Here is a 10734-nt window from a genome sequence, read left to right as displayed (position 1 = left end):
CAGCCCTGGAGTAGCAGCCGGCCAGCTCACCTGGGACCCCTGGGGGAAGAAGAGCTCACTGCGGCGCACCCCCCGACCCCCTTGACCGCAGGACCACTGGCTCCCCAGCCTGTCCTTGCTGGGGGGCCGCCTGCTCTGCCTCCACTAGCTAGAGCCCGCAGCGCCCCACTCCTCCCCCACCCCGAGCTGTCAGAGAGCCTCGCTGGCCATAAACGTCCTGGTTCACGCAGCTGGTTCACGTATCGTCTCTTTCCTGTCCCGCTCCGGATCTGACAACCTTCTGGGCCCACGCATGCCCACCGTGGCCCAGACCTCAGTACCCCAGGCTCCACCGCTGCATGGCGGTTCCCAGGCCTCCCTACGGCTCCCCAGGTTATATCCCGGGTTGGGGGTAGGGGGAGGACAAGACCCTTTAATCAGAGCCAGGTAATGGGAAAAGGGGGTCCCAGTATCCCCACGCTACACCTCACTCCATCACTGGGCTCTGGAAGGTTCCAGCACCTTCTGGCCCACACCTAGTTACGATGGTCCTTTGCTGCATTGTTTTGGGGTCCCCGCTGTGTACACCTCCAACCACACCACTCTTCACCCACCCCAGGTCCCAAGACTCAGTAACGCGCAGGAGAGACGGGGTAGCATTTCTTCTCTGGCTAGTAAGAGACATGGGAAATAGTACCTCACACCTGTAATCCCAGCTATTCAAGAAGCTGAGATCTGAGGATCACAGTCCAAAGCCAGCCCAAAGCGGGAAAGTGAACAAGATTCTTAACCCCAATGAACCATCAAAAAGCTGGAAGTGGAACTGTGGCTCAAGTGGTAGAGCGCCAGCCTTAAGGAAAAAACAAACACACAAACTGAGGGACAGCACCTAGGCTCTGAGTGCAAGCCCCAGAACTGGCACTAAAACAAGGGTCCCTAAGACAGAAGATAGCTGGTATGCCTGTGTGTGTGTGTGTGTGTGTGTGTGTGTGTGTGTGTGTGTGTGTGTGCGTGTGTGTGTGTGTGTGCGTGTGTGTGTGTGTGTGTGTGTGTGTGTGTGTGTCCCATGTGGTCACATGTCTGCTCTGGCCGCAAAGGACTCTGGGACATGTAGTCTTTCCCTTGGGCTCTGATTTTTAATGATGGTCATGGAGAATGCATCCCTCAGTGGGTAGCTGGCAAGTTGGGCCATGGGCCACTGACCTCCCAACTGGACAGAAAAAATAAAAAGAGAAAGGCTTTTGTTCCCTGCCCCCTCCCCCCCGGGTGACAGTCATACCCAGAGTAGAACTGCAGAGCCAGCCTGGAGGGCTGCATGCGACCTGGGTACAAGAACCAGGCCAGTGGGAGGGAGAGACAAGAGGCCACTCAGGTTTCTAGGTCAAGACAGGTATCTTATCTTCAGGGAGGGGGGCATCAGGTGTCCCCAGGAGCCTGTCTCTCTGGGGGTGCCACTGGATCCTTCGTCCTCCGCCCAGGACACAGCTGCCTACCCACCAGCCAGGTTTTCACAGGCATATCACTGGCTGGAGCTTTTCCACCATCCAAGGAGAGAGGTGCTGTGATTGCCTCTGTTGTAGTCAAGCTGGGCAAAGGCCCTGAGTCCCAGAGATTCCCCAGGAAGAGCCCTGAGGCCACACACCCGACCAGCGCCCCCTCTCTGCAGCCTGCGGAATTGCAGGAGCGGGAGCCACATTTTTCAGCTCTCCATGCCTCAGATTCCATCCCTGCCAAACAGGGAGATCTCTGGGAGGAGGAGGAGAACAACGACTTGTACATAAACTTGTACCTAGTCAGGATTTAGCCCAGAGATGGCAAGACACCAGGCAGAGACACACAGCAGGTTTCCAGCTGAGGGCTGACCCTGGGCCGCCTCTGTCCAGGGGAGCCGCTCATGGCTCCATCTGCTTCACGCTTGGAGCACTAACCCAGGAGGAGAGCAGGACTCAGCCTCTAGGACCCTTCTGCCTCCCTCTGCCTCACCCCTCCCCTTTCCCCAAGTAACTGCGGCAGGGAGGGGAGGGCAGGGCAGGAGTGGCCCTGAGACCTTCCGAAGATAGCCCACCCCTGGCTGGAGCCCTGCCCAGGAAGGAAGCCTGCCCTGTTTTCCTACTGCACTGGAATGTGGGTTCAATATGAAAAGGCCAGAAGGTGGAGGAGGAGGAGGAGGAGGGTGAAGGAGGGGAGAGGGGAAGGGGTCAGACATGGGGGGGTGTCTCCGAGCTTCAAGGCCACCCTGAGGGCACCAGCAGAGCCAGTCTCCCCTCCCCAGCCTCCTGTCCCCCCCAACACACACACACCACCAGCCGTTGCAGGGTTTCCCCTCGGCCTGCAGACCCCTCTTCCTGCCCGGGAAGCCCCGAAACCCCCCCCCCCGTGGCCTCTTCCTCCTTCCCCATCCCCAGCTGGCTGGGGCTCCTTGAGGCCCTTCATCCAGCCAGACAAAACCCCGAAAGGGGAAGTGGGTCACCCCACCACGGGGTCAGCTCAGGACATGAGAAGCTCCCGGTGTCCCCCGCTTCCTCAGCGGCTCTGGAGGCTCCACGAGTTTCACGGGAGAAAATGGGAGACTTTATGTTCACTTGAGATTCTTCACCGGTGGGACTCGAACCCAGGTCTCCCAAGATTGGCTCAGAGGGGGGAAGGAAGATGGAGAGAACGGAGCCTGGCCCTCTGCATGGTCCCAGCCCAGATGCAGGTGGAGCTCAGAGGCTGGGGGGGGGGCGCCCACAGAGAAATCCCAGAGGACTTCCTGGAGGAGGGGACAGCTCTTCTGAGAAACACTCCCTGTGTGTGCCAAGGCCTCTGATTGACAGGACACTGAGGCTGTCCAAGCTGATCACATCTCTCCTGTTAGGAAACCCAGAAACAAACATTGGGGTGTCAGGGCCTACCCTAGTCCTACTAGGGTGTGACCCCCCCTCTCAGACCTGGGGCTCCACAGAAGGTGTTGAAGAAGGAGACCTTTGCAGGAGGACCTCAGGAGGAGGCCGGAGCCAGGTGCCAGGGAAGAGGCTGGAAGGGTGTTCCGGCACAGGGAACAGCCTGTGCGAAAAGCAGCACTCAGTTCCCCAGGGTGGCACATTTGAGAAGCTGCTCGCGGCTTCCACCTGGGCCTGCCTCCTCTCTGCCTCCCAGAGCACTGGGGAGCCATGGAAATATGGGGAACGCTGGAGAGAACAGGGGTAGCACTGACCTTTAGAAAAGACTCCCCAGCCGGGCGCCAGTGTCTCACGTCTGTCATCCTAGCTACTCAGGAGGCTGAGATCTGAGGATCGTGGTTCAAAGCCAGCCTAGGCAGGAAAGTCCATCCGACTCTTATCCCCAATAAACCACTCAGAAAACCGGAAGTGGCGCAGTGGTTCACGTGGTAAAGCGCTCACCTTGAGCTGAAGAGCTGAAGGACAGCGCCCAGGCCCAGAGTTCAAGCCCCATGGACAACAAACTAAGACACCCCGGTGCCCCGGGCAGGCAGGAGGGCACCAGGCCTCCGCCAGGGGGTCCCAGGGAACACCAGCCTCCCTTCATGGCCTTGTGGGGAGGGGGGAACCTGCTCCATGGCCATTAGGTGGCGCTGGTGAGCCAACAGCCTACCGAGGCCTGGCTAAGACCAAGAGCAGGCAGAATGGAGCCTGGGGTGGGGGGCAGGCTGAGCCACGCTGGCCTTGGGCCCTGGCCCCCAGGTAGGTGGCCCCCAAGACTGCTGCTTGCAAGAGCTGGCTGAGCAACAGGTTAGAGAGCCGGGCACCATGGCTCACATCTGTCATCCTAGCTTCTCAGGAGGCTGAGCTCTGAGGATCGTGGTTCCAAGCCAGCCCAGGCAGGAAAGTCCGTGAGACTCTTATCTCCAATGAACCAGCAGAAAACCAGAAGTGCTAGAGCGCTAATCCTGAAGGTCAGGGACAGTGCCCAGAATTGGCACACACGTGTGCACACACACACACACACAGAGAGAGACTAGATGGAGCTTCTCGATTCCCCTATCAGATTGGAAAAAACCACATCTCCCCCATCAGACCAGAAGGGAAACGTCCTCCCCACCCCTCATCCCCCCTGCAAAACCTTCTTCCTCCTTGCTTCCATCCCAGAGAGGGAAACTGAGGCCAGGGCAAGCAAAGCCTCAGTGCTCGGCGGGGCTGCGGATGCGCCCTCCCTCTACCTTGGCTCCTTCCACATACCTGTCCCGCCCCAGCCTCACACCCTGGGTAACTCCCCTGGCACAGGGACCAGGGGAATTCTGCCCCATGGCCCTTGTCTGCCCTTCTTGGCGCCGTGGAGGCGACAGGGGTTAAAGTCCGGAGCTCAGCTTGGGGCTCCCAGCGGATATGGAGGGGGGGTAGGGGGGAGAGTTGGGCCCAACCCAAGGCAGGGGAATCCCCAGAGGCCCAGCCCTCCCCCCCACGGGCCTCCATGTTCCTTCTCTTCTCCCCTCCCCTCCCCTCCTCTGGGCCCAAACTTTGGCCCTGGAATCTCCCTGTGTCCTCGGGCCTCAGTTTCTCCAGCTGGAAGGTTGTCACCCAGGCCTCTGGGAATGGCCACCTGCTGTCTGTCCAGCCCTTGGCTCTGCCCCCTGCTTACAATCGGCCTCCACTTCTTGTTGTATTATTGTGTGTGTGTGTGTGTGTGTGTGTGTGTGTGTGTCCAGTCCCGGGGCTGGAACGCAGGGCCTGGTGCTATCCCTGAGCTTTTTTATTCAAGGCTAGCCCTCTGCCATTTCAACCACAGTTCCACTTCCAAGTTTTTGCTGGCTCATGGGAGATAAGAGTCTCCTAGACTTTCCTGCCCTGAGCTGGCCTCGAACCCTGATCCTCAGAGCTCAGCCTCCTGCCTAGCAAGTGGAAGGCCTGGAGTTCAAATCCTAGCACCATCAAATAGAGGGGGGGAGAGGAAGGAAGGAAGGAAGGAAGGAAGGAAGGAAGGAAGGAAGGAAGGAAGGAAAGAAGCTTCTAGTCAGATGGAGGATTCCAGTTCCAGTCTGATGAAGGAGGCAGACTCAGGAGACTCCCAGAGCGCCTGGTATAGCACGCTGGTGGAGGTAGTCTAGCCTGATGGTTTTTTCCCATGCTACCCCTTCTTCAGTGAACTGCTAGTCTGAGAGGAGAGACTTCCTCATGCTGGTGAAGATGCGAGTCTGACGGCGGAGGCATCTCCTATGTGCATCTGTGGAGAAGGCTCCCTCGTTCTCAGAGACATCCTGATCCCGACAGAGGCCGCAAAATGCAATTCAGACCCACGAGGAATTCTTGAAACTGCTGGGCAAACATGGTCTCCATGGGCTGGGAAGGTGGCTCAGTGGTAGAGCGCTTGCCTTGCATGCCTGAGGCCCTGGGTTCGATTCTTCAGCACCACATAAGCAGAAAAGCCAGCAGTGGCACTGTGGCTCAAGTGGTAGAGCGCTAGCCTTGAGCTGAAGAGCTGAGGGACAGTGCCCAGGCCCAGAGTTCAGGCCCCACGACGGTGGGGGGGGGGGGGGACATGGCCTCCACTCAGGGGCCTCCTAGTCTGAGGGTGGAGGCCTTCCATTCTCCTGGGCCTCCTCTTCGGGACCCATAACCTCTTCCCTCCCTCAAAAAAAAAAATTCTTTCTTTTTTGTCAGTGGTGGGGCTTGAACTCAGGGCCTGGGCCCTGTCCCTCAGCTCTTTAGCTCAAGGCGAGCGCTCTACCACTTAAGCCACAGCACCACCTCTGGTTTTCTGAAGAGTCTCATGGGCTTTCTTACCCGGGCTGGCTTTAAACCATGATCCTCAGATCTCACCCTCCTGAGTAGCTAGGATGACAGGTGTGAGCCAGTCTTATTCTAGAGCCTCAGCTGGCCTCAAACTAGCAATCCTCCGGCCTCAGCCTCCCTGGCACTGGGATTACAGGTGTGCACTACCATGCCCGGCTCAGAATCTTCCTTGCCTGTTCTTCTTGACATCTGAGGACTGAACAAATGTGTCCTAGGCCTCTCCCTCCTCATTCTGTGATGGATCTGAGAGGGAAGGAGCTTCTAGGAGACCGGGAATTCCACGTTTGGGGCCCAGGACTTCTATGGCCATGACCCCCAGGGCCCCAGTAGGCCAGCATGGTGCAGCGATACCCGCCCCCCCTTCCCCCTCAGCTGGTGACTGAGTGTCCGGGGCAGACGGGAGAGCGTGCCAGGTTCCTCGGGGCTTTCCAGACTCAACCTCGCCCTGCCCTGCCCTGGCCTGGCCTGGAAGGGCCCCCTCTCATCTCATACACAGTCTGGGGGAAGGGGGGGCTGGGCCCTGGGGGAGGGTCATGCTGACAGGGAAGAGCGGATGACACCAGAGGCTTTGCTGGGCCGGGCAGCTGGGCCCTGGGGGGGGGTCTCGTGACCGACTCACCCGGCTTTCCTAGCTATCATCTTTCTTGTCTTCCCGTCAGGCTGTGACGTAGGGGGAAACTGAGGCCCGGGGAGATCAGAGGAGCAGAAGTCCGCAGAGCAGCAGCTCCACCATGCTTCTATGGAACTAAAGGGGAACAAAAGATGGGGTGAAATGGCACTGGAGAGAAGGGGGGGCCCCGTCAGACCCTCCTGTCCCCACCTGGCCGGCCTCTCTCTTTCTCTCTCTGATCCTGAGGCCTGGGCGCTGTCCCTGAGCTCTTTTCTCATGGGTAGCGCTCTACCACTTGAGCCACAGTACCACTTCCGGTTTTCTGGTGGTTAATTAGAGATAAAAGTCTCATGGACTTTCCTACCCGGGCTGGCTTTGAACCACCATCCTCAGATCTCAGCCTCCTGAGTAGCTAGGATGACAGGCGTGAGCCAATAATGCCTGGTTTATGTCCTTTTTTGAGATAGGGTCTCACCACGCAGCCCGGGCTGGTCGTGAACTTGTTCTAAAACCTAAACCATCTCTGAACTCTAGATGCTGCCACCTTCCTGAGTGCTGAGACTACAGGCATGCACGGTGACGCCCGGCTGAACCCAAACCATCTGAGCATCCCGTTTCCAAAGGGGACCTCAGGGCCCATGGCCCAGCTTTCTCTCATAGTCTCAGGAGGAGTCCTGTGGCCTTCCATCCTAACCCCAACCTTCAGAGCCCCTCAGGGAAGCCTCCAGCCCCGCCTCCCCCCACCCTGTCCCCCACAGGGAACGCAATCAAAAAGGGGTTGATGAGCAGTGGGATGGTAAAATCCTGACTCAGCGCCTGCGTGCAGACCCAGCATTCCCCAGGGGAAGACGAAGCCTTGGCCTGGGCCCTAAATGGGCCGCTTTGGTCCAGTGCCAGGGGCTCTGGCAGCTGCCCAACCCCCAGGGCGAGAGGGGGCTGGGATGAGTGATCCACCATCCTGGAAGCAGGCCTGTGTTCTCCCCTGGAGGGCAGGGTGGCCCGGCCCAGGGAACAGAGCTTCTGTCCAAGGTAAGAGGACCAGCCCGGTGAGGTCCAGGCTGGAGACTCAGTTTCCCTGACCCTGTTGGTCTCGGGATCTATTGAAGTCTAACTCTCTCTCTTCCTGCTGCATGGAGGGTGTCTCTCTACCACCTCACCCTCCCCGTTCCTGGAGGCTAAACACATGACTCCCTCTTTCGAAGGAATGTACGGGGTACACACAGAGATGTTGGTCCACAGCCACTGGGATTAATGGCCAGGCTGCTGGGGGCACAGAGTCCTGACCTCATCTCAATTCGTAGGCTTAGTGAGGTGGCTCCCACCTGCCATCCCAGCTACCTGTGAGGCCTTAAGTAGGAGGATCACAGTCCGGGTCCACTTAACTGGCCTTTGAGACCCTATCTGAAATATAACAAAAGGCCTGGGGTTGTGGCTCAAGCGGTAGAGCGCCTGCCTAGCAAGTGTAAAGTCCTGAGTTCAAATCCCCATACTGCCAAAAAAAAATAAAGGAAGGAAGACAGAGAGAGAGAAAGGGGGAAGGGAGGAAGGGAAGGAAAAAAAATAAACAAACAGGAGGTCCCGGCCTGAGGGCTGGGGTAAGGGTTAAAGCAACAGTGTGGAGAATGGACATCATTCATTCATTCATTCATTCATTCCACACACTTCTCTCTACTTCCTCCGCCATTTGAAGTAAGACCTGCTACCAATGGTAGCTTGATGGTACATTCCTGTAACTCCTGCCCTCGGGAGGCTGAGGCAGGAGGATCACAGGCTAGAGACCAGCCTGTGCTACATAGTGAGACCCTGACTTCAGAAACAAATCAACAACAACAACAAAAGGGGGGAGCCAGAGAAAAGGCCCAGAGAGGGAAAGCCACTCAGCGGAAGGTCACTCAGCATACACTGAAGAACTGGGACTCGAAACTTGGCATGTCCTTAAATACAGTGGATTGAAGTCCTTTCCCGATGAAATGGGGTCTCCACTAATTGTAAACCAGGATTGGGGGGGTATTCTGTCATATTTGGTGACTCCTGGCAGTTGGGCTGATTCCAGCAATTTCCACACTGCAGGCTCTGAGGACGGCGTGGAGCTTTTCCTCATTTCACCTCTCCCCAGGTGAAACCAAAGCTCTGCGATGTTCACTCAGAGCTGAAGGGCAAGAGGCAGGATTCGCACCCAGGCCACAGTGGAAAGCAAAACCATACGAGGCCCAGGAATCGAGACAGCAAGGAACTTGGGATTGGACCAACTTCATCTTCTCCTCTAGGAGGGGAAATCGAGGCCCAGAGAGAGAATCAAAGAAAATGAAAACCGGTCGTTGGTCCTCAGTCCTTTTGAGCTAGACTTGATTTCCCTCTGGGCACCTTGAACAGGTAAAATGTGGGCTTTCTCCCCACACAACACCCCCCCCAACTCCCCAAGAGCACTTAGAGAAGAAGCAGAAGGAGAAAAAAATGGGAACAGATACAAAGGCTGGCTGTGCAAAGGAAAGTGGTTAGACAGCAAGCAGGACTTCCAGGCTTTCTCTGAGAAGTTTCTGGGACTCATCCAGGGGCTGTCCCTTGCCGGTGGGAGGCTCAAGGGCCAGAGAGGGGAGACCCTCGTTCTCCAGGGCCGGGGAGAAGGAGGGGCTGGTCATCCTGGTCCCACATCCTCTGTTCCCGACATTGGAGGGAGGCTGCGGTGGGAGCAGGGACTTTCCTGAGCTGCAGAACGTTCTGGGAAATTAGAGACAGCTGCAGGGCGGGGCTCACTCCTGACCTCCCTTCCCTCCCCACTCCCCACAGCAGTGTTGGTCCCCAGGCACCCCTCCTTCCCCTTCCCCCCTCCAGAAGGGGGGGCTCCCCAACTGCCTCAGCCTCAGAGCTGTGGGCCTCCTCCATCAAACTTCTCCCTCCTCCCTCAGACCCCCCACCTCGGCCTTCAGACCTCCCATCCCCTCCCTCGGACCCCTGCCTCCTCCCTTAGACCCTCACTTCCTCCCTCAGACCCCAGCCTCCTCCCGTAGACCCGCTCATCATCCCTCCCCCCCCTCCGACTGCCTTCTTCCATCACACCCTGGTCCCTCCCCAGGGAAGGGACAGGGCTGGGGCAGGCCTCTGGGTGCGCTGAGGGTGCCCGGCCGCCCACTCTCCAGGGTAAACTGAGTCTCACGAGAGGGGGGCTGAGATCCCACGGCCTGCAACCCTCACGTGCCTCACCTAAGGGCGGAGTGAGGGGGGCCAGGAGGAGGAGGGGGGACCCTCCTCACCCCCCCTCAGCCCGCATCTCTGGTTAACCATCCACTCGGGTGGGGCCCAGCCGGCCAAAGTCCCTTCCGGGGACCGGGACGCACCCCTGGTCCCAGAGGACACAAACGGATGGCAGGGAGCCGCGGAGGGGCGTGGCCAATGGCGAGGGGCGTGGCCAAGGCGAGGGGCGGGGTCTGGGCGGGGCCTCGGGTAGGGCAGGAACGAGGGGGCGGGGCCAGCCCTGCCACGGATGGGGCTGGGGGGGGGGCACACAAGGACCCTCAGACAAGAGATCCAGGGACACCGGGTCCGTCCCCTGGGCATCTCTGGGGTGCAGTCTCCGTTTTCCTACCACCCCCATCTCCCGACCCCTTCCCTCAAAGCCTGTGACTCAGTGACCCGGACGTAACCCCAGCGGCAGCCCGGCTCCCAGGGAAATCCGGGAAAGCCCCGCGCGCCACCCGGCCCCACCCCGGGGCGGGGAGAGGCGAGGGGCGTGGCCGCGGCTCGGCGAGGGCGTGGCCGAGTGTGGGCGTGGTCGCTCGGGGGCGTGGTCTGGAAAGAGGACGCCTCTGTTTCTGACTCACGCGCCCAACCCGCCCGGCCTGTCCACCGCTCACCGGCCCCTCCCTGGAGTGGGAGGGAAAATAGGGGTGCAGAGGGGGGTCAGCCTGCTCCCCAGCTGCAGGACCTGGCCTGGGGCGCCCAAGCTACTGCTTGTCTAGCCTCTCCCCTTTCTCTCTCTCTCTCTTTGCACCGCAGCCTCTCTCCTCTGCATCTGGGGCTCCTCCAGCACCTCTTGGCGCCCGGTGGGCCTTGGCTGACCTCAGAGACACCCCTGCATTCATTCAGCGCTTCTGCGCGCGCACCCCGTACTCCCCCCTCCCCTACACCCCCAAGTGAGGCCTATGGAGGAGGCGGAGACGGACCAGGGGAGGAGGAGAGCCGGGGATCCTGCGCCGTGCCAGCCCCGTGCCAGTCCCAGCCAGGCTGGGGTTTGTCCCCTGTACCCCCCAGGAAGGAGGAAGCGGCTCCGAGAGGGCTGATGTCCGCTTCAAGGTCACCCAGCCCGGAAGGAGGAAGGCAGATTCGAACCTGGCCACCGGGGAGGCCGCACAGGTAATGAATGGCCCGCGATGCAGACCCCGCCCCCGCGGGCGCGGCGGGGCGGCGCGGGTCCAGGAA

The 10734-nt window shown here is 59.4% G+C and overlaps 1 protein-coding gene across 1 annotated transcript in view; it reads left to right on the top strand.

Annotated features, from left to right (window-relative positions):
• Nucleotides 1–4933: 4933 nt before the first annotated feature.
• Bcl3 (B-cell CLL/lymphoma 3) overlaps nt 4934–10734 on the top strand; it is an 18001-nt gene continuing 12200 nt past the window's right edge. Inside the window, exons 1-2 of the mRNA XM_013032599.1 lie at nt 4934–5014; nt 10567–10668. Coding sequence (XP_012888053.1) covers nt 4934–5014; nt 10567–10668 — 183 coding nt within the window. The remainder of the gene's footprint in view (nt 5015–10566; nt 10669–10734) is intronic.

This window comes from Dipodomys ordii, unplaced genomic scaffold, assembly GCF_000151885.1.
Source record: "Dipodomys ordii isolate 6190 unplaced genomic scaffold, Dord_2.0 Scaffold156, whole genome shotgun sequence".
In the NCBI taxonomy this organism is placed as follows: domain Eukaryota; kingdom Metazoa; phylum Chordata; class Mammalia; order Rodentia; family Heteromyidae; genus Dipodomys; species Dipodomys ordii.
Note: the sequence above shows the minus strand (reverse complement) of the source record. Positions and strands in the feature narration are given on the sequence as shown.